Source organism: Malus sylvestris, chromosome 13 (assembly GCF_916048215.2).
Source record: "Malus sylvestris chromosome 13, drMalSylv7.2, whole genome shotgun sequence".
Taxonomy (NCBI): domain Eukaryota; kingdom Viridiplantae; phylum Streptophyta; class Magnoliopsida; order Rosales; family Rosaceae; genus Malus; species Malus sylvestris.
This window is the reverse complement of record NC_062272.1, coordinates 15,322,781-15,350,672: the sequence shown is the minus strand read 5'-3', so window position 1 is coordinate 15,350,672 and position 27,892 is coordinate 15,322,781. Positions and strand designations below refer to the sequence as shown.

Below are 27,892 nucleotides of genomic sequence, written 5' to 3'. Positions count from 1 at the left end.
CCAACCAGGTGACCAAAAGTACGCCCAGTACTCCAAAATTATTCGGCAACCCACCGCTATTACCATCAACCAGGTGATGAAATGTACAACCCGTACTCTAATTTGGCAACTAGCCATTCATGCCACCAACCAAATGATGAGATGTACAACCCGTGCTCTATTTGGCAACTAGCCATTCATGCCACCAACCAGGTGATGAGATGTACAACCCGTACTCTAATTTGACAACTAGCCATTCATGCCACTAACCAGGTGATGAAATGTACAACCCGTACTCTCCTTCATGCCACCAACTAGGTGATCAAAAGTACGCCTAGTACTCCAAATTATACATGAGCATTACTCATGTCATTCATACATAAACATTCATGAGCATCACTCATATCAATCATACATAAACATTCATGAGCATCACTCATGTCAACATTCATGAGCATTACTCATGACAACATCCATGAGCATCACTCATGACAACATCCATGAGCATCACTCATGTCAATCAGCTTCAAAAGCTTCATTTACAAAAGCTCTAGCTTCAAAAGCTTCATTTACAGAGTTCCAGCTTCAAAGCTTCACTTGCAAAGCTTGACCTATAAAGCTTCAGTGCAGGGTATATAAATACCACCTCCGAACAACCGCCACTTCGGCCCATACATGGATTCAATTTGAAGTCTCCAGCCAACAGACTCTATTGACCGAAGACTTGGGGGACTACATTATGTACCATATATTGGGCCTCAACTAGGCCTCATGAAAAATACTTGGGGGACTTAGCCCATTATTTATGTATTAAGGAGCGAGCCTTTATTCTATAAAAGGGACTCCTTCACTTTCATTAGAGAGCACCCATTATTCATGTACTGAGGAGTGAGCCCTTATTCTATAAAAGGACTCCCTCACCTTCATTAGAGAGCAACACCGCCAGCTGAGCAACCGCTTCGCCGCAAGCATCACTCCTAACCCATCACTTATGTATTGAGGAGCGAGCTCTTATTCTATAAAAGGGACTCCCTCACCACCATTAGAGAGCATCGCCGCCTACTGAGCAACCACCTCGCCGCGAGCATCACTCCTAACCCATCATTTATGTATTGATGAGCGAGCCCTTAGTTTATAAAATGGACTCCCTCACCATCATTAGAGAGCATCGCCGCCTGCTGAGCAACCGCCTCGCCGTGAGCATCAACTCTAGCCCATCATTTATGTATTGAGGAGCGAGCCCTTATTCTATAAAAAGGGCTCCCTCACCTTCAACGCCACAAGCCGAGCCAACCAAGGCAACATAAGCCACTAGCCAAGCAGCCTCGCATCATGTGCTACTTCTAGTTGAGCATCATTTCAGATTGAGCACCGCCTCATATCGAGCATCAGTTCAAGACAATATCTAGTTACTTCGGCCCACACATGGACTAAATTTCAAGTCTCCAGCCAAAAGACTCTCTTGACTAAAGACTTGGGGGACTACTGTTTATACCATACTTAAGGCCTCCGTATTTAGACCTCGTATAAATACTCGGGAGACTCAAATGTAATTATGTAATAAAGGAAGGGGAAAATATGTAAAAAGGGGAGGAGCCCTTATTCTATAAAAGGGCCTCCTCACCTTCACAAACCCTAAGCCTCCTCACATCCCCTAAGCTCTAAGCTCTCTCTCCCTCTTCAACAGAGAAATATAATACAATCAGTGTGGACGTAGCCCAAACCTTGGGGTGAACCACGATAACTCTTTTGTCATTTACATTTTATACAGATTCACGATTGGATTTACGTTGTTCCAAGACCTCCGGTTTTGTGCATCAACAAGGTCTCAAGAGAAATTCTTTGGAGGATTCTAAAGAAGAAAGGTGTTCAAGTAGTATATATCCAAGCAATAAAGGATATGTATGATGGATAAAGACTACAGTAAGAACTCATGAAGGTCAAGCTGAAAGTTTTCCCATGACCATAGGGTTACACCAAGGCTCAGCTTTAAGTCCTTACCTTTTTGCATTAGTAATGGATGAGTTAACGAGACATATTATGTTTCTCGCAGATTATAAATTGTTGATAGATGAAATGCAGGAGGGAGTAAATGTGAAGCTTAACCTTTACCGGGAAGTGTTGAAATCTCAAAGTCTTCACCTAAGTAGGTCCAAGACGGAGTTTATAGAGCGCATGTTCAGTAGGAATGAAGGTCCAAATGAGATAAGGGTGACTATTAAAAATCAGGAAGTACCAAATAGTGAGCACTTTTGTTATCTTGGATCTCTTACAAAAGACTGGAAAATTAAATGGAGCTCTCAACCATAAAATACAAGCTGGATAGATGAAGTGGAAGAGTGCATCAGGTGTGTTGTGCGACTGATGTATGCCACTAAAACTCAAGGAAAAATTGTATAGGACAACAATAAGGCTAGCAATGCTTTATGGCACATAATGTATATAGGATGGCAATAAGGCCATCAATGCTTTATGGTACAAAATGTTGGGTGGTCAAGCATCAACATGAGCAAAAAATGAGTCTAACAGAGATGAAGATGCTTCGTTAGATGTGTGAGCACACATGAAAGACGAGATTAAGGACGAGGATATCCGATGTAAAGTAGAAGTGGCTGCAATTGAAGATAAGATGAGAGAAAATCAATTAAGAGGGTTTGGACATGTGAACCGAAGTCCTATAGATGTTTCGGTTACAAAATGGAATTATGTGACAAAGGCTCAAGGTAAAAAGGGCAGAGAAAGACATAGGAAGGCTTGGAAATAGACACTAAGAAAAGACATGCAGTATTTGGAGAAGCTGACGGATGCCTTGGTGCAAAATCAAGCGCAAAGGCATTGTAGGATTCAAACAATCAACCCGACTTAATAGGATAAGCTTTTGTTGTTGTTGTTGCTGCTGCTCTTGGTCACAAGAATGTCAAGTGTTTTAGAGACATTTATATGCACTCATATAGATAATTTGAGGCATGTCAAAATATCTATTTTGAGTAATATCATATTTTGGATTTGAATCGGTTATGGTCTCAACTTTATAAATAAACCATATTGTTTTTATTATGAATAATGCTAGGAAGACCAAATTTAAGTTAAATTTACAAACTAAATGAGGTATAACCAATAGAAAATAAACACGTTAATCAACATTTGAATAATAATTTAATCATAAACCACCGCATCATTTGATTTACAAATTTGTTTAAAAATTTGGTCACCTTACCTTATCATTCCTTTTTGGGATTATGGTTGCCGTGGGCTGCTGTGCTTATTAAGATTAAATTTGCTTTTACATGATAATTGATTCTCACGCATTATAACTTCTTTGCGGTGCATTTAAAACGTGGTTATAATGTCAAATGGTTTTTTGTTCTTAACCCGTTTCATGCATCACTTCACTTGCTGATTAAGTTTGTTAAAGATCAAGAAAAGAGAGTCATGTTTCTATTGAGATAGGAGTCTTAGTGAAGCCTATATATATGCATTAGATTATGGTTTTTGGCTGCTGCCGCTTATGCACGAGTGAGGTTTTAGTGAGGGGTGATGTTAGAGAGACATTTTGTAGTCCATATTGTATACCATATTTGTCGACCATATAATGTGGCGGTTGGTGGTTGAATTTTTTCTTTAAATCATTAAAAATGAATTGCAACTATCAACATATTTTAATTTAATTACAAATTTTGATTTAAAAATATGACATCTTTGTCATTTTCCTTTACTGAGAGACGGATGCTTTAAATTACACATGCATCGAGAGGAGCATAGAGGGAAAGATTGCACGGCTGCCGCTGTGAGTACTTCATAGATACTGTAGTCATTTCGTGGTGCATGAATATATGTATGTATTTCATATTTGGTTCTTGTCACATAGGCTAATAGGCACAGAGAGCAATACAGTTTGATCTTACTTCAGTGTGCTAGTGTGAGAAAGACAGTTTTCAGCCGTGGAGTTCTAAAAGACAAAATTCAATTTTTTTTCTTCATTGGTTTTTATTTTGTTTTATATCAAAATTGATTATGAAAATGTGGCTTGTGATTTTTATTATTGTTTGATTTTTAAAGATTATTTAATCATACATACATTCTACATAATTGCGTTAGTATCTTACAAAGTTCGAGAATAAGGTGATTGATCACCGCGTTAGTGTCATGCTACTTCTACTCGAAGGCTGAAGAGAGATGGAGTAACAAAGCGCGGAGACAAAATTGTCAACTAGTATATGTATGTTTAGTTGATGAGTTTTGTAAGTCTTTCTATACTCATTTCTCTTAGTGTGTTTGTTCTGGCTTGGGAGCCCAGTGGTAGGTTTTGCCTCGTTAAATCCTACCTCGGTTTGCACATTTTTATTTTTGTTTATTATTCTTATATATGTGTGATGTGGATGTGGAATTAATATTAGAGCTAAAATTAACATTGAGTTTTTTAAGTTGGAATCGATTCACCTTCGCTATAGGTTAAACTAGTACCCATCCTAGAACTTTCACCTTGTTTTGTATAAAGGATTAGATTTGAATGCATAAAATACTAGTTTAGGTATGTTTCAACGAAGACATGAAAAGTTTGTGATCAACTTGAAGGTAGGTGATGGATACTCAAGAAGAAAATTTCAACTCTCCCAAAATGATAGGATTAGAATAAGAATAATAAGGACTAACAGGAGAATGCAAATAATAGGTCCTTTAAGCCAAATCCAGGCATAGCTAGGTAGCTACTCTCTAGCTTCCAGCTATTTCTCCTGTGCCAAAGGACAATCCAATCTTATCTGTCAACTAACAATTTAATTTTAATTTTCGTGTCAACATGTGCTATCTGCTTGTGAGATTCAAAATACAAGACAGCATACGCAATCGTGAAGCTAGTCAGGCCAAAGTTTATTTAAACCCTACCAATCAAAATTGCATTCTCAAACAACCCAACTCAACGACCGGACCAACGCTACTATATTGAGCCACAATCGTTTACTTCCCCACTGACTGCAATTAAACCCCAAAGAACCTTGACAAATTAATTCTCCTGCTTAAGGTTTCCAACAGCCAACCTGCCATCCCCATCCAAAAGCTTCACAAATACCAACAACAGGAGGTCCCCCTTGAGAGTCCCTCACTGCATTCCATAATTCCATTCTACACAATCCAAAATCTACAAGCTTATTAGGATCTCAGAGTCTCCAAGAGTTGAAATTTTCTAGGTAGCAGAGCCATGGCTTTGGTGGTCAGAGTCTTGGCTCTAGCGGCGGCGGTGACGGCTGTTTTGGAGATGTCCAGTGCAGCTGTGTACAAGGTCGGAGACTCCGCCGGGTGGACCACCTTCGGAAATGTCAACTACAAACAATGGGCTGCTTCTAAAACTTTCCAACTTGGTGATGTTATCAGTGAGTTATTATCTCCCAGTTTATAGTTTCTCTTTTTCAGCATGATTTTGAACGTCATTTAATTTTGGAAAATAATTTTCGCACTCATTTTTCTATTGTATAGTATACTTATTTTTGTTCCTTAGTGCTTTTTTAATTTATTAATTTAAAAACTAAAAACAAATAAAAAAAGAACATGCATATGCGAAACAATTTCTCCTGATTTTCATTCATCTCTCGGTAATGAATGTTTTTAAGTGTTACCGATTGCGTATGATAGTTTTCAAATTTTTCACGATCTTAGGAAAACAATTATATGCAACATTTTGATCATGTAAATAATTTAGTGATTAATTTCAAAAGGGTCTCTAAGTGAATGATGATGATCATGGAGGCCATTATTGGTTATTAGAAAAAGTGAAAAAAGGGAAGGGTGATGGATCTCTTTCTAACGCACGCGTGCTCTCTGCAATCCCATTGGAAATTAAATTATTGTCCACTATGGATGTTTGGCATTAGAATATCCATCTCTTGATCCGATCTGTCATGATGCTTTTCCAGAAGATGAAGGATTTGAGGGGTAATGCTACGGAAACTAACTACATAGATTAAATTTTGTAAATCATATGATGTGATTTTTATGATTGAATTATTACTTAAGTGTTGATTAACGTATTTATTTTATATTGATGACACATCACATGTTTTGCAAACTTTTAAAACCTTGTTTTGAATGTCTTATGTTATGTGGGATCAATCAGGATTCGAATACAACCCCCAACTCCACAACGTGATCCGTGTTACGCACGCCATGTATCGGTCATGCAACGCCTCACTCCCCCTCGACTCCTACACCACCGGAAATGACACAATCACCATCACCACCAGAGGCCATTACTTCTACATGTGCGGGGTCCCCGGTCACTGCCAGGCCGGCCAGAAGGTCGACATCAACGCCATGCGCCATCCTTCGTCGGCAGCTCCAACTCCTTCGGCATTGGCCCCCCCAACAGTTCCTGCTCCTCACGCACCGACGCCAGGTCCAAGCATCGCTGCTCCATTACAATCTCTGAAGGGAAATTTTGGTCTGCTGGGATTAACACTAGTTGTTTCTGGTCTCGCTTAGTCACTCAAGATTATTGGTTTTATACATATCGGGCAGTAATTTGAGTCTTTTTACTGCTCTTTTGAGATGGGTTAGTAGTGATTTTCGTACTTGATATACAGACATTACATATATAACTTACACAACCTTGGAATAAATTTCGGATATTACCAAAATGTTGGAAGATTGGCATAAATAATCATCAATTTTTGGCTCAGATCAATCATACAACTGAGGTAAACATTTTCACCGTGTTATATGAACTCTTTTCGGACGGTATATTAGTTCACACTTAATTTTAACAATAAGAAGCTGTTAACAATACCACATCGGTCGGTAACTAATAAGAAGCAATACATTAAAGTAAGGTTACAAATCCGGAAAAAGAAAGGTTTTCCACGACTAGCAAACATATTAAAAGGAGAAGCTAAAGGAAGGGATGAATTATAACAGATGTATAACGTATTGCTTGCGGTCAAGATCGATTTCAATTTGATCCATCACACTAGAACCCCGAATCCGGGAGTTTAAGTTTTGGTTCTGGGTCCTGAACCTAGGGTTCCAAGTCCTAAGCCAGGGGTACGAATTCCCGAATATCAACTCTCTTGGAATGGAAGACAAATAAATGCAAGAATTGTAATGGTAAATTAAAACGTGTTCCGTTGCACTCTATTTGTGTCAACTGGAACATCATTCAAAAGTAGCAGATGCTGATATGCTGATATGCTGATATGCTGATATGCTGATATGCTATTGCTTCTGCAAGAATGCGTCAAAACTGTAAGAGCTCAGAAATTCCTTTTAAGTAAACATCATCTGTAAGACTATCAAAACTAATGTTGATTAATTTCTCACTAAATCATTTTCTCGGCAACACTAAAATCAGTACAAGTACATTGGGTCACATCCTTCCCATTCTTGCAAATTCCTGTGTAACCCGTCATTTATTCAGCGTCCCAGACTTAACCTCTATGTCTGCATTAATCTGCCGTATATTATCATCCAGATATACATGCTACAAAATTCAGGTGGGTGTGATCCGTTTACCCTCGGTGCGAGGGGAAGCATATTGATGCATTCTAAAGTCCTAGATCCTAAGGTAAACTTACAGAGAAAGAATAAGATTTTAGGTTCAAAGAATGGAGGAAGCTCTAAAGAATTAAGTCCTCATGGATGATCAGACCTTATTATCAGCCGGACACATGATGTTAGACCAGAAGACTAGTGAGAAGTGGGCGCTCCATATCTCCATTCCTTCCAACCTTTCTTCTATCTCTATGCCGAGTTCTGCCATCAGAGAATTATGAAGAAGATTAAAAATTTGTCAATAGAAAAGGTAAAATGTATGTTCGGGCAAGAGATTTGTTTTCACATCACAGGTGCTATATTTGGCAAGTAAAGCAACAAAGTTGTTTACAACGAAAGCAAGTGCTAATTGGCTTACTTTCTATCCACTCTATGCAAAAGCAAGTGCCGTACGGTCAAAACCTCTCGCAAAAGAGGCACAGTGAAGTGGGAAAAAGGAGAAAATTGAATCATCTCACTGACATAAGCCTTTAAAGAAATGATAAATATCAATTGAACTGGAAGAAAATAATTCATGAATAATCCATGGACTAAAATCCACATCGAAAGAGACCATTGTAACCCCAGTATATTCGGTTCAAACATATTCAATGTGCCATGTAGTCTCCTCCCAAGTTGACATATATAAAAGAACGAAAACTTCTTTATTTATCTGGTCTGCAGAACACATATTTCTCAGGCATATACATCTATGCATCACTGTATTCTAGGTGCCAAAAACAAACCCAGGACTTGAAAAAGTGTTCACTTTCTGGATGGGCATGCTATATATTTGAGAAACTTGAGTCTCACAACCTTGTCACTCGTATAAATCTTCTCTCTTGGATGCACATTGGCATCTTTCTAATAAATTTTGCAGGCTACCCACACATCAAAAAAGATGAAAAAGAAAGGCGACGTTGTGACATGATCACTTTATACAACGGAACCAAATTTGTATTTGAAGACCATATAAAATGCCACAAGCTTGCCATCATAATGAGGATTAACTAATGCACACATCTAACTATTTTGATAGATTTGGCATAAGCAAAGCATCATAGAGACCTTACACTAGTCGATTGGAGCTCCACCGAAGCTGGATCCTCATTCTCCTGCAAGAAAAACTAACATAAGTCAATATTTGCGGTCTAGTACTGGTAGAATGCATTAAGAGGATGGATGGCAATACCTCAAGCAATAAATCCTTCCTGGTAATCAAGCCAAGCACACGAGATGGACGGGGAACAACAAATATATGCCTCAGACCTAGTTGTCGGAAAAGATTATATACCTGCACCATCATAAAGAACAATATAAATTTCAGTTAGAACTACATGCCATGCAAGAAAAGCCTTAAATGAATGGCAGCGAAATTATCACCTTTGTCAAAGACATATCCTCAGGGACAATGTAAGGAGATGGGTTCAAAAATGGGGCAAGATCTATGTACATTTCTAGGTCATCTGAACTCAGATGTACATCATTCATCGATAAGCCTTTACTGGAAGCAGGTTTCACAAATTCACTGATGGTGTGCGTGGAATATAAAGGGAACTGTCAAACATCTTCTAGTAAAAGGTGGGGGCCAGAATACAAAAAAATTTCAAGCCTCGACTTGCCTGATGGACCTGGATCCTCTTGGATCACAAGGTAAAGGACTATGTTGGAAATCCACCTTCGACTGCAGAAGTACCAACAAGTGACTGCATCACAATTCATATACTCACGTTAATGTTTTAAAACATTTGCATTGTCTGCTTCAAAAAACGAAATCAGACTTAAATGGAGAAATTAGAAATACCATACCTACGAAGCATTAGTCCAATTACAAGTGTTTCCCCATTTCTTGCATGATCAATCACCTGGAGGGGATACAAAATGAAACACACACTTATATATCAAGCAAAAAGAATGAGAGAGGTTAAGCGAGGAAAAAACAAAGTAAAGCATACAGGGAAGCCATTATGATTGTTGCTCCGCAAAATAGAAACCACATCTGCAACCTTAACAACACGAGGGAAGGAAATCACCTACAGAGACAGAAAATTGAGCACAGTAAGCTTACTATTGAAATAAAAGTAAAAGAACAAATAAGTCCATGCATTGTGAAATCATTGAAGCACAAGGCACTCACACCATGTACAATTAAAATGGAAAATGCAACCACAGGCAAAAAAAGGTGTTTGATACCAGAAATAGTGCCTGCTGATGTTATTTGGGGGAATAGGCATCCCCTTTTAAGTAATAAGAGAAGGTAGTCTTTCAACTTTTTTTCTTTTCTGCCTTCATTTGGATGTTTCCATATTTGGGTGAGAACTGAACAAAAGGCTCCCTAACGTCCAATTCAGTCATCTATAGTGCTATGAAGCATAACCCTTTTACCAAAGGATCCAGACAAATCAATTTGGGCATAACCTTTACAGTTTAAGGAGGCTCCTCGTACTTGAGATAGGCATCAGAAGTGAGATGGATCAGGTATGCAAGTTCTAGACAAGTGAACATCTCTAGGCACATTTGAACATATGACTCTGTACTGATGTTTACATGTAAGGGGTCAGCCACGAAAAGTTATCTATTGTCCATGTCAGCACCAAACACATGCCCTTGTCTACAATCTTAATAAAGAGATTTGAAATTTAATAATGGCACTCACCCTTTTTCCAGATGCCTCTTTTGCAGTCATCTTCCTCATTTGGTACTTGGGTCTTGATTCCAGTAATGGAATGCCTTTTAATCGCGCCTGTTCTTCGTACAGGCCTTCATTGAAAGCATCACCAACAGCCTGCAAATGTAAAAGGTGTAAGTATTTCTCCAAAGCATCTACTAATATAATAAAAGTTTCAGAAGTGTACCTTTGAAATAAGAAGAACAAGCATGATAAGAGGCAATAATTTCAAATTATTTGTGATTTCAACCATAATGACGCACAGAGACACTGTCATCCGCATTGAACCTCCAAGAAAAGAAGCTGCTCCCAGTAGAGCATATCTGCAGAACCAGTAAGCATGAGAGGAAAGTTCATGAATACATTACATGCATTGAAAAAAAAAAAAACACATTTAGTTTTAAATCTCTGTTAATAAATATTCACAAGACTCACGTTCCCTCTTCAATGTTGAGCTTCTTGTAAAAGCTAACCACAAACTTGCCCACAAGACGCCCATATGTAGATCCTATCATGATCCCAGGAACAAATTGACCAGCTGGAACGGCAGTACCAAATGTCACAACTGCTAATGAATAAAACATCACCTGGAATGCATTGGGAAAAAAAAGTTACACAAATAATCCTTAAGGGAGTAATGACAAAAGAAAAACTAACTTCCTTCTGGGAATATTCATAGTCAAATTACATTTTTATTGAAAATATTCAATGTTCTCCAAGCCCCTATACTTATTTTAGAGATTAGATTCATTTTCCAAGAGCATATATACTTTCTTATGTATGTTATCTTTTGTCCTTTAGAATATTTCTTTGGGGAAGGCAAGCTCTGTCGACAAGACCTTACAATATTCTAAATATATTTTCATACTGCCAGTGGGAGTATCTGTGCATGAGCTAAAATGACATACAAAATAGAGGAGCCTTGTCATTAACTTCTAAAAACTGAATACAACGCTTTAAGAGGAAAAAGCAAGCGTTGAGTGAAGTAAACAAATGCAATACCAAGAAGGTCAACAAACTTTGGGCACTATACTCATGAACTGTTTTTGCACTAAACAAATTCCTAATTGCATCATCCTGCAACCAAAAGAAAAAATAAATCTGTAATGAGACCCGTGAGGCAACCTGAAAACCAATATGTAAAGGATGAAGTAAATGATTCCAGAAATTCTAAAAACCTGAGTATTGAAGAAAATAGTTGCGAGATCATTGTATTCCTTGTTCTTACTGCAATAAAACTGGAAATACGATAAATTAGAAATGAATATTCTGACGTTGCTTCAGAATTCTCAGAATTCAGTATTTAGACCCAAAGTATATTCTCAACACCCAAATGAAGCTGAATCTTAGTAACGAAACAAAATGATTCTTTAATCAGTAAGAGTAACTTAGGGCTTAGGGTCAATGAGAGACTTGAACTTGGGAGTTTAAAATGAGCTTTCCCAAGAAAATTAACAATAATGATAACTATCTCCTCTAATTTTTAAAACCATAAAACCCAAGTGGCTTCCACATGTATTGAGAACTCCAGACATTTTCCAGTTAAACCTACAAGTTTCATAGAGATGTTCTTGGTATATTAATACTAGTTACTCTTTTTTTTTTTATTAAGAGTAGACATATTCACCTTCAGTTATAAGTTGACCATTCAATTTCCATATCATGATATGACTACAAGGGAAAATAAAAGTGCTGTTTATTCAATTCATGCTAAATACAAAAGAAAGATATCACATACAAAACTGAAGCTAAATGGCAAGAAGAAAGAGAAAACCTATAGACGATTTCAAAATAACTGAGCAGGTAATTATAAGTTGACATCTTACATTTACATAATTCCCATACATTCCTGGAGGCCTTGGGCATTCAATACCAGAATCCAGATCTGCTTCAGGGCATGGACTGCATTTTCGTAAAAGTGGTAGACCAAAGGAAATAATTGATGTTATCAGCGAGATGAGGCACGCTTCAATTATCTGCATTTTGGTGTTTGGTGTGAAGGTAAAAAAAAGGAGTTGAAGTCAATTTTAGAATCACATGGCGCTATTGAAAGAATATAAACGTTACCAACTACAGTTAAAAACCCACCTTGACTCGATTCCCATTCTTGTGCAAATAATTTCGACGCCAGTATGCAATATAAAACGTAAGCTGGTTAAATAAGGCTCCTGAAAAAAGAAAAGAAAATGAAAATAAAGTGAAATATTATGAGGAAAGAAAAAGCATGTAGACACACACAGCTCAGACAATGAACACCATACCCAGTAATCCTCCAATGACCCCAATAACTGCCATCGGCAAGAACTCCTCAAAAGAGTAGTCCTCTTGACCACTGAATGACATCAGTTAGGAAGTTAGAAAAGGCTCAAAACTGAGGAAAAATACAAAACTAAAGAGGTTTTTAGATATTTTTCTTGAAAATGAAAAATAAAACAAGATTAGATCTTAACTCTGATAAGTCCCATATTATGAAGCCACCTGAGCCAAAATGTCCACACTTTCCACTCTTACACCATCCCATTGCAGTACGCACCACAACAGCCACAATAGCAGAAGTAAAAAATACACGCCACATAAGTTGACTCTTCCACCTTATGAACAAAAAAATAAATAAAGGTTATAAAATCCCTAAAAGAAGGTTGAGGAAATGAGTTTTAATACTTAAAAGAGCTTTAACTCCACAAGGACTGACATATATAATTGTAATTCTATGTCTCAATCGAAAAGAGAAGTGCACATAAAACTGAAAGGATGAAGAACTAACCATCATAAAATGGTTTTAACCAATAAAAAATATAATCAAAATGCATATTGAGACAATAACTGCATGAGCAAGAATGAAATTGCATTACCAAGATGTAACTTCTTCCAGTGCAAATAGAACACCACCAACGGGAGCTCGAAAAGCAGCAGACACTCCAGCTGCACACCCACAGGTTACCTTTTCAAAAAATCACACAGATGTAAAATGAGTAAATTTTGAGGTTCATCATAGCTATTTTTAAATAGAAGAAATACCAGAGTTGGACACTTCAAAGAGCAAAGGAAGATGATAAGAACAGTACTTGGATAATTTTTTTTGGTAATTACTTATACAATCTTAACAAAAGTTACATACAGACATCCAATGAATACATAGTGTACATACTGCATTTTCTTTCAATAAAACAGAACGTCACATATGAACTAGATACGTGATATCAGTAGGGATAAACAAGAACAGCAGTACAACTACAAAAGCTCGTGAACTTGATGACTAGCATATGTTAGTCGTGAACAGAGAAATACTTGAAGAAGATAACTATGCCTGTGACTAAAATTGCAAGAGAAACTACGATTTATAGATTACATAAGAGAACCAACATAAGGTACAAAGTCCAGTTTCACATTGGTCAAACCTTTAAAGTTCAGACAAAAACACAAAAGACATGAATCACTCACCAGATCCCTACGATCCCGATCGCTATTAAATATCTGTAGCCACCTAGAGCTTAGATGGTATTTCGTAGATCCACCCTGTAATAAGATATGACCAAAATAATCTTTCAAAAAACATAATAGCAAGCAACTCAGATAGTAGAAAGATATTACGATATGGACATAAAAATATGGTTTTTAAGCACTTATGCTTGATCATTAGGATTGTATATTAAAAAAGGATACGAAAAATAATAATTACAAGAATGTGCAAACAATTGCCTACACACTCCAGAAGCTGAAAGAACTCTCCTGAAAACAAAAACTTTTAGGAATAATATGTGGTTCTGTGGCCTAGATTACATAATTAGGGGCTTCAAAAAGATCAGTATGTGCTTACTTGTCCAAGCAAAGACGCAATACAAGCACCAGTATGAACAAGAGGGCCCTCTTTGCCTAAAGCTAGACCACCTCCCACGGAGCCAATGCTCCCAAAGATCTGTGCAATTGGCAGAAAAAATACTATAATGCAAAGAACATAGTTTAAATCCCAACAAACGAACACCAAACCAGATCACTATACCTTTCCAATCAAGGTTCTGAAAAGAAGTACACCGTGTATATCAACCCCTGCACATTTGAATAACAATCAGCGGACATTTCGTTGATAAAAGTAGCAACACTCAACAGAAATACATGATCAGTCCACCTTACCATTCAAATACCCCTTGATTTCGGGAATACCGGACCCAGCTGCTGCGGGTGCAAATTGTGTAACGATATATACAGACGAAAAAACCAAAACTAAGTTGATTAATATGTATACTACAAAACCAGCCACATATGATTTTTGGATTATTGCAAATGTCAATGCAAACTTCCAGCCTGCAAAGTTCTCGACTGCAATATTGATGAAAACCGCAGCTAATCCAGTGCCTGAAAGCAATCAAATGGATTGAATGAAATGAAATTGTTAATGCTGAATTCTACTAAAAATTGATTCTTTTGGAGTGAGCAGAAAAGCTACACATTCAGTGCCGGAAGCCGACAAGTGCTTACCGATACCGATGAGCAAAGCAAAGAACCACTTCACCATCACATGATACCCAACATAGAGCTTCCCTCTCTGCGCCTGTAGATTGCCAAACACAAAATTAACCCCCCAAAAAAGGAACATTTCTAAAAAAAAAAAACTCCCTCTCAATTAAGCTTAAAATCGCAACCTGCTCCTCCCAATATGCGTAATTTTCAATAACTTCGTAGTCAAGGCTCTCGACGCCGACATCGTCGCTCTTCTTCATGAGACCGACGGCGTCGGGCTCGGCGGCTTCCTCCGAGTGCGGGAGGCGGGACCAGGCGAGCTTCGGCGCCCCGATCCCGTTCTGCAAATGATTCGACAGCATGATTGATTTCTCCAAATTCGGTATTCCGATCAAACCCTAGAAATTCGGAAATCGAAATCCAAGTCCACGCACCGCATAACCGATCGGAGATTGGATTGAGAAGCGAATTGAATTCCGGAAAAGCAGATATGTGTAATCGGAATCGGAAAAGTGTTTTTGGGAAGTGATTCGAAGAGAGAGATGAGTATGGCGTAAAAAAGTTGAGAACCGGGAGTGCCTCTCTCTCTCTCCCTCTCTGGCTTTTTTTCTGTCGTTTTACGTTTTTTATTTGTTGACTGAAGAACTATCGCTTTGCAACGAAGCAGGTGCTTGCGCGCGAGGGAGTTGGATCCTCTGCGGCGGCGGTTGGGTGGAATTTTCGGATGTAGTGAATGGGCGGTCAGATCGTAGCGTTCGAGAAATGCAATGATCGTTGTTTTTAAGGTGACGTGGGATGAAGTGTTCGGTAAGAATGGGATTAGAATGTAGCGGATTATTGCTTGGGGGAGGGAATTTAGGTCTTGCAGTTGAGGAATATAAAATGATTAATAAATTAGATGGGATGGTGGTGGGGGGACGTGTCAGTGTCCAACCGAGGTGAGCAAAGGTGCATGGTCTTAGTGACAGGAACTAGTTCCGTTCCTTACATTAAAGATCAACACATCTGGATCGTGAATTGGTGTGTAAAAAAATCAAAGATGTTGCTTTGTGTGTCGATTTATACGGTCTAGATATGTTGATCATTTTAACTCAGGTTTTGATTTTTCTATATATATATTTTTTCTAAGAATACCGAATCGAGTTCTTCTTGCATAGAATAAAACATAAACATTAAAGTCCGAAGAGAATCCAATTCTTTAGTGACAGTCATTGTTTGGTGGAGGGAGACAGACCGCAATATCGACGTCCTTTGTAGTCCAAAACCTAGGACTCATAAGTGTAGAATCCCAAGTGCGTCTCATCCATAGACCATGCCTAAGTTTTAATGGACACCGCTGAATTCCACTATGTCTACTTGGTAGTGAGCAAAAGTCAACCCATCGACGATTGGCCAGTTGGCGGTAACGCATTTCCAAGTATGAAGCCATGACTAATAGTGATTTGTTTTGCTTGTATTCTCTTTTCAGTTTTTGTTTCATACATTATCCTTCATTTTTTTTCCCCCCTCGATCGCTTCCACTATATCCCAGTATACCTTTTTTGAAGATGAAAACTAAAACAAAATGATGTTTTTGGACTAGGAATGTCCATATACCAAAGGTTTTAAGCTAAAGTAACAAGAAAAGTACTATACAACATTTGATAGAGCGATTAAAAATGCACCACATAAGAGTTACCAAACGACCACAAAGTTTTAGTTTTCCCTTGGTCATCACCAATCAAAATCATGCTCTGAAAGTTCTAATTTATATTTATTAAATTATCTAATTTTTGGTACATTCTAATCAATAAATTGGATATTTCTATTTTATTTCACTTTTAGAAACAAATAAAAAAACATAAGCAAAGTATATGAGGCGCTTTGAAATCCATGTCTTTCATTGTGTCGCCTCCACAAAGAACGGAATCTACTTACAAGAATGCTTGGCATCCATTCTCAGCTTTTAGCTGCTTCTCTTATTTCTTTTTTTTTTTCTTTTTTTTCGGTTTTTTCGTGGTTGGATGAGAGCATCAATTTGGCTGCTCCTCATTGTGTCACTTAAAGCTTCGAGGGGGCGGATTCGGAAACAGCGAGCTCCGAATACATGGTCGATATAGCGTTTGCATAGTAATCCTTTGCTTGAGATCTCTTGATCTGAAGAGGTCAAGTATGGAATGAGAGAACGTCAGTCATGTTAATTCGTCCATGCATTTGCTATCAATTGTTTGAAACTGAATACTTGCCTTAAACGTCGGAGTGAGCAGTCCATTCTCCATTGTGAATTGTTCAAGCACCAGTGTCACGGCTTTTACAAATTCGAAACCTCTCAACTGAAGAGAAATAGTATTGAATTTATTATTAGAACATCCAACGCTTAATTTCAACAACGTGCAAGACACGGATAGCGTTTGAGTAATTTTACTAAAGTAACTTGCCTGAGCTTCCCTGCCAATAGCATCCATATCAGCCAATACAGCTGCTCTTGCTCTTGGGTCATTGCACAGTTTCCCTAAATCTTCAAACTGCACCCAAACATCACCAGACAAGTTATTCAGAAGTTAAACTGTTTCCAGTTGTTCCACTTTTGAGAAGTTACTGAATGAAGATTATCAACTGTTTGTAGGAAAGATTGAAAGGCAAACACTTTTTTATGTGCATCCACAAAAGGGTCAATCAAACTTTTGTAAGCCTTCAAACATGGAAGTTAATATATTAATTTTTTGTGATTAAAATGTGATATTTTCACCTTAATGCCTTCAGAATCAGCCCATGCTTTCAACACATCCGGGTCAACTGCGACAATCGCTACCAACGAAGAATTAAAGCTGTCACCTATGGATAGCAGCAAATAAGCAGTCAGCAACCCATCAGATGTGTGTGAGAGAGGGAGAGAGAGAGAGTTTGCAGATTCTAAATTCTTACCATGGACAAAGCACTGGGCAACAAACTTGCACTTGGCATAGACATTCTCGATTTTCTCTGGAGCTATATACTCTCCCTGTGCCAACTTGAAAATGTTCTTCTTCCTACAGGGGTATACAAAACCTCTAGTTATAAGCCGTCCACATGCTAAAAGAGGACTAATATGCTAATAAGCATGATAAATCCTGTCATTTCAATAGATTCTCTCCATATGAGGTGTTGGTCAAATGAACTTTCTGAAGAAAAATGGGCAGGATTTGGGGTGGGGGGATGGGAAGAGTAGAACCGTCACAGTTCGTTTAACCCTTAGCATCCAACCTGTAGGCATTTTAATTGCAATGCCCAGTGAATATCTTTCGCAAGACCATGCATTATAAACCCATGCTAGGGCATGTCTGATTCTAATCATCCAAAAATATGCTGTGCGTCTTTTGCTTTATATGAATGTCAGCAATTGCCTGGGAAATCTTATGAGCCTTAACATGTGTGTGTGTGTGTGTGTGTGTGTGTGTGTGTGTGTGTATTGAACTTGACACTATTACCACTTTGAACTTTACAAGGTTACCATATGCGTATCACAATTAGAAAATATAAAGCTTGATACTGAACAGAATGAGGATGCTATTATCTCACCTATCAATAATTTTCAGACGACCTCCAGGTGACCACAAGCCAATGTCTCCAGTATGAAGCCATCCATCTTCGTCAACCACTTCCCTCCTATCCAGTACAATTATATTATCAGACTGATTTTATCTGACTGAATGAATACCATTTAAAATAAGCAATAACAGGTAAGTTAACTACGTCTGCACTTCATCCTTGTAATAGCCTTGGAATATAATAGGACCCCTGACACAGATTTCACCACGAGGATAGGGTTGATCGTCAGATGTATAGTTCATTTCTGGTACATCAACAAGCTTTATTTCTGGAATCAAAAATATGAAAACAAAACTTTACGGTATTAATAATCTGACACAGATTTCACCACAAATTCAAGCACCATTGTCAGATGTATACTTCATTTATTGCATGCATTCGTATTTAAATAAAAAAATACGGATAGGAAAGCATGCAATCCAAGGTACATGTTCAAAACACCAATAATGATGACCAGGTAAAACTCATTTGTGTGACAATTGCAATTGAACAAGTTCAGGCATAATCCTTCCATCTGTGAAGATATACTATCAAGAAGTATGAGATCATACAAGTGCTTAAAAAATCATCGGAGGAGAAGGAATTGACACTTGAATGGCACCATGCAAGAAGTTTTCACAATTACATTTTTGCCAGCTAACTAAGTCTGACCCTCGGAACAGTAGAAGGGTTAAAGAATAAAAAGCTCAAATTTTTGGTCCGCATTAATCGAAATGAACCTAAATAGTGCCATTAATTAGCTGCATTAAACTCACAGAGCCAGTGGATAATAACTCACCACAAGCTGGATTAGGAGAGCCGACGTGCCCAGATATGTTGTCAGCCCCATCCATAGCACTAATAACACAAGAGGTCTCAGTCATTCCATACCCTTCATTTACTTCACCACCAAAGCATCTGGGAATAAATCACCACTAATTAGTAATTATAAGCCAGTAGATACAAAAGAATAAAAACAATAAAATAAAAATCAACCACATGTGACTCCTCCTAGGAATTCAATATGCCTAGAAATGTAAAAGACTTACATCTTTAGAAATTCCATCACATCAGGAGACAAGGGTGAAGCACCTGATGCCATAAAACGAACTCGTCCTCCTAGCTTAGCCTTTATCTTGTTGAATACCAATCTGTCCCACATGGGGGATGCAGTTTTTCCTATAAAATAACATCATGTTACAATAAGAAATAGTGAAAAGTACATAACACAAGGAAGTAACTGGCATCAAAACAGTTTAGACTCATCCCCTGTTAGCTATGGCTAACAGAAAGTTCAAGGAACCACGAGGCAGGGTCAAGCAAACATTTCTGTCCATCTCATTTTCAAGCTGCTACATTTCTACCTTAAATATAGACTACACCTGATTCATTTGTAGTTTTGGTTCTAATTTTCCACAATTCTAGTTTTCTATTATTTCAAGGTTAAACTTGATACATTTTCTACTTGGACGTTGGCACCTAGATTTCACACATTAAACCATTTCCATAAGATCATACTTAGTGTTAAGTACGCAAAAAGAAGCTTAAAGCATAAGTAATTGTGTGAGTCGTAGACTCTCATGTTATAATGCAAAAAGAATTTATGTGGCAAAATGCTTTACCACTTAATAGTGCCTGCTTCTTGGCATTGTATGCAGCATTAAATAGCCTCTCCCTCAGCGCACCGGATGTCTTTACCGCATTTGTAATACTGAATAGCCAGTACATCCGAGTTAATGACTGTTTAAGGATATTAGTTTCTTTTAGGTGAACAATCACATAAGCAATTAAAAAAAATTTACCCCGCATATATTCTGTTATACAGCCTAGGAACACTGCAGAAGATGGTAGGTCTTAGTGCTGCCATATCGTCCATTAATTTTAGATTATCCTGCATAGAACAGTTAAATAAACCCTGTAAGGCTTGTCTCTAAACATATGTAGTTAAACCCAAAAACAAAGATATAAACTTATAAATAAACCAGCTAGTCTAACGACTATAACATATATTACAACATACAGGCAAAGGTCAGCAGTTTTAAAGTTATTAATAAATTCCAATAGGCTTAGAGCCTTAGACCAATGTTAATGTTTATGAATCAACATTACAAATGCATCAGTTTACATTAGGAGATTCATCACTTCTAGTAAAGTCTTACTCTTACATGCTTGAAACCAGTATAATTGAGAACAGTTTAATACGTCAACATGAATCTACCCTTCAGTAAACTGCAGACTAATTTTGACCAGGTAGATTGATTCTGGCGCAGTGTATATTGCATTCCAAGAAAAAAGATGCAAAAAAAGCATTTACAAAGAAGTAAACCTTTTTAACAAATGGACAGGTTTTTGTTTCGGTGGGGGGACAATACTACAGATTCAAGATATGGCAAGAACTATTGAAAAGGAAATGGTGAAAACAAGTTTCATACCCCTTGGTAGAATCCAACAGCAACTCCAAAATATGCTGTCATGACCTGGTTAACCCGTTCATAAATGTGTGCCAAGGGAAGATATGATATGTAGCTGGAAAATACAAGGTAAAATAGTCAGAGACGAAGCAGTGTGTGTGGAATCGAAAATCAAAACTACTGATACTCACACGTCAGACGGGTAGAATTTGACAGCAATAGTGGACCCAGCAACATTTGCAATAAAGTTTCCATGAGTCAATACAGCTCCCTAGCCAAATGTTATTATCAGTTATAGTGCAAGTGTTACAATACATGGGGTTACATAGAAGATACGGAGAGTATTTAACATAATTGTATTGGAGGAGAAGCCAGCCCTTGAATTTTTGTTTCTCACACAATATCTTAACAGTTCTAAAAGGAGAACTCAAAATAATATATGCAAATATAAAAGTTGAATCATTTAATGCGGAAACCCAACTTCATCAGAAAGCTAAAAGTTGTTACATATATTTTGGTTGAAAAATATGAAAGTTCATAACGCTTTAAGTTGGTACCTTTGGGGTGCCAGTTGTACCACTTGTGTAGCATATTGTAGCAACATCCTCTGGTTTTGGTGGGCAAAAAGGCTGAATACTACTAGAGCCCTAAAAAAACACAATGGATAAGAAGCACATCACTCAAAGTTTTTAAAAATATATCATCACATACTAAGGAATCTAAGTATGATAAGAATCGTAATATCCAAGTAGCAACGTTAGCAGAAAACACCTCATGTTCATTATGTGTGTGAACAGACTATGCATTAAAATCTGCAAGAAGAAGACAAGGAGTGGTCTAGGACAGAGAAAATATCCAATATGCAGCTATGATGAAATGGGTATTTCTGGAGTGTTTATGCTTGTGAGTTTCTTTTAGCATTGCTCAAAGCATTATCTTTATGCTAATATTTTACACATAAAAACTTATCATATAATACTTGGATGTCTATCATTTATGCATCCATAAGAAGATCTTTGGCAGATCTCCTATGACCTTTCAAGGATTCAGTGGATTCATAGGGAAGAATGGAATTACCTGAGATAGCAATTTTGAATATGTTACAACCTTCACTCCGGTCGATGATGGAAGGGATGGAATTTGATCATCCACTCCCCCAACAACCTGCATAATATCGAAGGGAAACGAAAACATTATTTTAAATGATATATAAACTGTGCAAAGTCAACATCACAATCACCTTTCAGTAGTACAAAGATTTATTTAATACTATGAGGTGTATTCTCATACCACAATCAGGCGTACAGTTGGAATATCCGCCAAGAAGCTCAACAACTGCAATTCCAAATGACAAGAATCAATTGAGGAATTCAGAGCCGTGTAATATAACAATATGGAATAACCAAACATGAACAATTTCAGTCTACAAGTTATACAGATTATATACACTGCAAGGAAAAAAAGCGCCTTAAGGGATATAACTTTGACAGTAATTGTGGCCAAACATGAGTCCAATGTCAAGGTGAAAGAACTCGACACCACATAGATCAGAAGAAACAGTTTCCCAGTTAGGTGGATGTTGTTACTGTTAAAGGATCTTCACTTTTTTTATTTTTATGTTGAGTTTTTTCTGCATGTAGACCACGTTTTCTTCGTCTTTATTTTAATAATTTGATATCTAAATTAGCATCTGGTCTATATTCCATACAACAATTCAACCTGATGAACACTTGCTCAAAACATTTTGCGATAGCATTTACCCAAATATGTATGGGTTATAGCTGATCATATGCGCATCTCCAAGAATATAAAACAAATTTTTAGTTGTCATTTAATACCTAACATATATAAAACCGAGGAAGAAAGAAATTTACAAGATTAAGTTTTTACAACTCAAGAGAATATTGTTAAGTTATATAGCACGCTGAAGTGATATAAGTTAAACTCACACTATTCAATGTTTGAGGCACACAAAAGATAACTTGTACAACAGCATGATTTACAATGTACTTGACAGCATCTGGACCTGCAAAGAATACCATATTCAATTATAACATCTGACGCCTAGACCAAGATTGGCAAAATACGGGAAAAGTAGCACAAACCTAGAGTGTCATATAAAGGAACTGATATGTACGAATATGCAGAGCAGGCATGATCAACGATGAGCCACTCAGGTCTATTGATAAAATACAATCCAATGGAAGATCCCTGTAGTTATAGAAATAAAAGTTCAAAGAGGATTTGATGTCAAGTAACATCAGGGAAATCCACTCAGTATTTTCAAGGAACTAATTACAGAGATGAAGTTCAATGACCAATAAACGACAGTATAGGAACCATAGAACAATTAGTGAAATTACACCTTTGGTATTCCATGATAAATTAGGCCAGAACCTATTCCTGACCGAGCAGTACCTGCTTCTCCGTACGTCATCCATTTGTAACTTGAAGGCAGAAAAACAAATGAAACTGGGTGAGGCTTCCACTGGATGTGAGCCAAATAATTGTAATTCACAGGAACTGAGAATTTAAATTACATAAAAAGACACTCACTCTCCAACTGTTCCATCAACGCGAATTCGTGTGCCCAAATATTTATAATCTCGGAAAGTTTCAACAGAATGCCTAATATTGACAAAAGTTAGATGAAGTCTTTTAGCAAATTCCAAGGGAACTAAATACAAGTGGATAGAAATATAAATTTAGGACAGATATTTGTAGGGAATTATTGAGCTTAAATGTCCTTGTGTAGTTTGGCGAAAAGTAAGTGACTCACACAAAATTATCATGCAGTGTACCAATTTCAGGATGATCAGGGAATCTACTAACAAGCTTCAATGGGGAGTGTGCAGATCTGTCACCACAAGAAAACAAAAATATTTTTCTCACATGAATAGAGAGAATAGCCATGGACCTTGTTGGGGCAGCACAAACGAAAAAAAAAGGAATATGCCCACCTGTATACATTCCACTTTCCTGTGTCTAATTTCTCTGGAAGCACCACACTGTACCCATGCTCTGTCACGAATTTAATGATATTAATATATGTATTTGAGTCAATAAGTTAAACATCCTAGAAACGTATCTAGAACAGGTTGCTAACCACCTTTACCAACCTGTTCCCGCTTATTCTATAGTCCCCTGTCCACCGCAAAACAAAGAAACCAAACCTTTCAAAGAATCTGACTTCCATTTCATATCCCACTTGAAAGCCCTCGATTCCCCCAGAAGTTTATCTTTTGAGCAACAGACTCATCCACTATCACTTTCACAATATCCCACAAAGCAGGATTCACGCAGTGACATATCCCATACAACATGTTAATGAAAACGGCCAAAGTTTTCATTATGAAACACATAATGCAAAAGAAACTAAACAAGAGAACCAAACGAAGGAAAAGAGAGATACAAAACAAAACAAAACCAAAACAAACCAACGACAGACAAAAAGCAGACAATATTTTAATCAATTGAAGAGAAAACAATGAAACCAATTGCAGAAAGGATTAGCCCTGTAAATACTATAGTTCTTCTTTTTTCATGTAGTCCACCTTCTTTGTCATCGTAGTCCACTTCATTCTACTGATCCGAGTTTTTATATAAATTTATATCCAAAAACTTCAAGTACTCTTCATCAGCTAGATCAGTCCATATTTCCCATTAGAGAGAGGGAGAGAGAGAGCAAAGATAATTGTCAAATGCTTATATGTGCTTGGCCGTGGGAGATAGAAAGTAAAGTTTCACAGAATTCAGACCAATGGAAGGACAAAACGATGAATTCCCAAGTATATTTTCCTAATTGTCATACAACGGTCTTTCCATCAACGATACTAATTGATTCATTGGTTTTTATACCCCGCTACATATGCATAGTTCCCATAAAGCGTTGCCATACCTCCCCCGAATCAAAAGTCCACTCAAAATGGTCTCTTGTGTCCCCATTGACCAAAATCCCCACAAAAGATCTGATTTTATTTGCTAACGGAAAACAACCCAAAGCACCATCAGGAACAAATTCCGCAAAAAAGATAAACATAAGTGTCCATCAAAGAAGGCCATTAACCAAAAGTAAGTCCTTTATCAAAACAAAAACATATAAGTAAGCAAATCCAAATCTCTTAGAAATCGAAACGCAACATTATCTGTCCCACGGGTTCTCAAATCAAATGAATTGGAAGTGCTTTCCACATCAGAAAAAGCAGCGTATGAAATCAAAGGAAGCAGCACCCACCAATGGAAAACAATTAAAAATCGAACGATCCTCAACCGAAGTCAAAACGGAAGATAAAAAAATCGAAAAAAAGCAATGAATCATAAATGTATCGAGCTCTCGGAAGCTCGAAAGTATCTCACAATTAGGACACCATAAAACATAGGGGCATTAATGCCACCTTAAATAAGCCCTAGCTTTTTCTCCTTTGAAATAACTTCCTTCACAAAAAAGCTTTGAGCTTCGCGTGCATACTATCCGATCATAATTCAAAACCAAAACCAAAATTGAGCTGGAAAAAATCAAACAGAGAGAGACAGAGGGAGCACCGGAAAAAAACTCGCCGGCGGTGGGGTTGAGACGGAGAAGGGACTCGGAGTCGGCGGCGGAGGCGGAGGCGAGGTGGCCATTGATTGCTCTAAGGCGACGCTGAGCTGGCGCTGAATCCATCGGAAGGAGCGTTGGGACGTTGGTCTTGGTTTCCAAACAGCAGAGAGGAAGAGGAGAAGCGCGATTGGTAATTTGGCGTCGTGAGTCGTTAATGTTTTCGTTGTTCGTTGTGATATTATCCAGTGAGGTCAGGGTTTCGTGAGCTCTTAACTTTCTGTTTGTTTCTCAGGAACCTGATCCGGGATTGAATGTTATAAGGGCACGCGTTCCAACGATCGCGATCAGGAAGAGATGGAGGTAGGTGACAATGACACGGATGCGGACAGAAATCAGATTATGCAAAGAGAAAGATAAACAATAAATATGTGTAATAATATTATTATTATTTGCTTAATTTTGGCATGGAAAACAAAATATGTTGAATTTGAAATCTAATGGCTTTTTCTGTGCCGGCCGTCGTCTGTTCTGGTTTTTATTGCCTTCTACGTTGGCGGATGGCTTTCGTGGCAGTGGTCAAATATTTGGACCTCAAATTTGGAGACTCAAGTAAGTCTGAAGATGGGTTCCTCCTTGAATATTAATTTAACTAAAGTGCAGATTTGTTTTCGGATGAGGATCCTCTTCTGACCCTCTTTATCTTTATGAGGATCTTAAGGCCTCAAATCGTGTTAATTCATTGTATATCGTACGATCAATTTTCATTAATTACTATTCATATTTAATTTTAGGGTTAATCTCAATTTACTACTCTCGAGTTTCGTGGTTTTCAACATTTAGTATATGAAGTTTTTTCTATCCCAGAGACATACATAAAGTGTCAATTTTAGAATAGTCTCATACATCTGTTAAGTTTTTCGTTAAAACTTCTGTTAACTGATGATGTGGCGCGCGTGGACAATTACTAGACAACACGTGTCTATATAGGCCCACTTCAATATTAAAAAATTAAAAAATATCTGTACCCACCTTCTCCCCCGCACCCTCTCCACCCTCTTCTTTCTTTTGCAAACCCGCACCCTTTCCCTCCATTTTCTCTTCTACACCTGCACCGCCCTCCCTTCTCTCATCTACAACCCGACCAACAACTTAGTTTCTTCTTTGCCTTCCAGGTAATGATCAACCAGCACGTGTTTTGGCACCGAGATCTTCGATTAGAACTTGTCGCCTGACTAACGCGGCTTCAATTCAAGGGCAGCGAAAACGTCGAGCATGGAGACCCAATTTTGGAGGCGCTCGATAGACTATGGGGGTCAATAATGAGCGTTTATGGATACTAGGACGAGTATTCCTTGAGGTGTTGGTTCCATTGGGGGCCATAGATTTTGTGGATGATGCAATCAAAAGAGCGTTGCTCGATTAGGGTCTTGGCGGTGGTGGTGGAATCAGGGATTGAAATGGGGACGAAGTCGATGTCGTATAGGGAGGCATGGTGGAGGAGAGAGGGCTGGATGAAGGTCTGCTCTTTTTTGGGTGCGAAGGCGTACCCCGATGCGGTAGCACCCATACCCACCCTCCTCGCAAATGAGAGGTGGGTGTGGTTTGTATAGGAGATGAGGGAGGGTGGGTGGTGCGAGTTGCAGAGGAGAGAAAGGAGGGTGTTGCAGGTGCAGAAGAGAGAAGGGAGGGAAGGGGTGAAGGTTGCAGAAGAGAGAAGGGAGGGAGAAGGTGGGTACGGATTTTATTTTATTTTATTTTTTTGTCTTGTATTTTTTTTAATTTTTAATATTGAAGTGGGCCCATATTGACATGTGGTGTCCAGTAATTGTCCACGTGGGCAACACGTCATCAGTTAATAGAAGTTCTAACAGAAAACTTAACATATGTATGAAACTGTTCCAAAATTAAAACTTTAGGTATAACTCTAGAGCGAAAAAAACTTCATATACTAGATGTTGAAAACTACGAAACTTGAGGGTAGTATACTGAGATTAACCCTTAATTTTAAATAAAAGTATTTAAAATGATTTCTTACCGCACAATGTACAATGAACGAACACGATTTGAGCATCCTCGGGATCCTCACAAAGAGAATTCGGAGGGGATCCTCATTCTTTGTTTTCAATGTTGTTGAATGCTTCAACTATACTACATGAATTCTTTTGTAGCATTTGTTTTGAAGACCTATACAAAGTGATATACCCTTGACAGCTTTCTAGTATGCATCAGTGTATAGTATTGTTGGATTCTTCGTTGCACATTTAATGTTTTCTTTATTCAGTGCATGTCATACGTTGGAGCATAATAAAATTTTCGACAAATCCAGTTGCAAAATGAGATATGACTCTACTTCAGTCAGTTTGGTACGAGCATCTAGGGTAGAATTTTTCGATAAAAATTGTTGAAAAAAGAATGAGCGTTCAGGAATAATGAGCTAGAGAAATGCTAATGGGATTGTTTCAAGGTAGAACTTTTCATAGATTCTCTACCACTTCAAAATTAACGTTAATTTCAATGCAAGATTAGAAAACACTGTGCCAGAAACATAAGATAATAGAGAATTCATGGCGAATCCCACTTTTGAGCACGTCTCCTAGCATCTCTCTAATGGGCTATGGATTGAGGATTGCTTCTTTTAGGCTTCCAATAACATAATCGCCTCCAACAAGAAAAATCATAATCTCCAACTCCTCAATATGGAGAGTGCTTGAAAGCACCATCCTACTATCGTCTAACCTACAACATTCACGTTTCCACCACATGCAGTGGGTA

General features: G+C 37.9%; 3 protein-coding genes across 5 annotated transcripts; 1 reads left to right on the top strand and 2 right to left on the bottom strand.

Annotated features, from left to right (window-relative positions):
- The first annotated feature begins 4,687 nt into the window (after positions 1–4,687).
- On the top strand, positions 4,688–6,649 carry LOC126597144 (mavicyanin-like). The gene is made up of 2 exons (XM_050263915.1): positions 4,688–5,348; positions 6,089–6,649. The coding sequence occupies exons 1-2, from the start codon at positions 5,177–5,179 to the stop codon at positions 6,451–6,453; spliced, it is 537 nt and encodes a 178-aa protein (XP_050119872.1). The 5' UTR covers positions 4,688–5,176; the 3' UTR covers positions 6,454–6,649.
- Positions 6,650–7,251: 602 nt separating this feature from the next.
- Positions 7,252–15,272, bottom strand: LOC126597137 (chloride channel protein CLC-d-like). 2 transcript variants are annotated; one of them, XM_050263903.1, is made up of 23 exons: positions 14,806–15,270; positions 14,642–14,714; positions 14,297–14,518; positions 14,166–14,212; positions 13,983–14,081; positions 13,607–13,681; positions 13,018–13,106; positions 12,616–12,756; positions 12,427–12,497; positions 12,254–12,333; positions 11,992–12,141; positions 11,344–11,403; positions 11,168–11,242; positions 10,601–10,752; positions 10,353–10,488; positions 10,154–10,282; positions 9,453–9,530; positions 9,307–9,362; positions 9,120–9,203; positions 8,881–9,037; positions 8,690–8,791; positions 8,566–8,612; positions 7,252–7,719 (listed from the first exon to the last, which is right to left on the bottom strand). In XM_050263903.1, exons 1-23 carry the CDS (start codon positions 14,983–14,985, stop codon positions 7,641–7,643), a joined length of 2,382 nt encoding a protein of 793 aa, XP_050119860.1. In that variant the 5' UTR covers positions 14,986–15,270; the 3' UTR covers positions 7,252–7,640. The 2 variants fall into 2 exon arrangements, with proteins under 2 accessions (XP_050119860.1, XP_050119861.1); XM_050263904.1 differs by lacking the exons at positions 11,168–11,242; positions 11,344–11,403 and having other exon boundaries at positions 14,806–15,272.
- A 1,080-nt stretch (positions 15,273–16,352) lies between these two features.
- On the bottom strand, positions 16,353–25,631 carry LOC126597138 (long chain acyl-CoA synthetase 6, peroxisomal-like). Of its 2 annotated transcripts, none has more exons than XM_050263905.1 (23): positions 25,123–25,631; positions 23,541–23,601; positions 23,360–23,437; positions 23,137–23,208; positions 22,946–23,027; positions 22,686–22,791; positions 22,530–22,606; positions 21,871–21,915; positions 21,658–21,744; positions 21,138–21,227; positions 20,772–20,851; positions 20,602–20,695; positions 19,972–20,060; positions 19,792–19,880; positions 19,219–19,348; positions 18,969–19,087; positions 18,335–18,458; positions 18,161–18,247; positions 17,528–17,631; positions 17,352–17,437; positions 17,041–17,127; positions 16,849–16,935; positions 16,353–16,759 (listed from the first exon to the last, which is right to left on the bottom strand). In XM_050263905.1, exons 1-23 carry the CDS (start codon positions 25,241–25,243, stop codon positions 16,664–16,666), a joined length of 2,091 nt encoding a protein of 696 aa, XP_050119862.1. In that variant the 5' UTR covers positions 25,244–25,631; the 3' UTR covers positions 16,353–16,663. The 2 variants fall into 2 exon arrangements, with proteins under 2 accessions (XP_050119862.1, XP_050119863.1); XM_050263906.1 differs by lacking the exon at positions 25,123–25,631 and adding an exon at positions 23,700–25,074.
- Between the last annotated feature and the right edge of the window lie 2,261 nt (positions 25,632–27,892).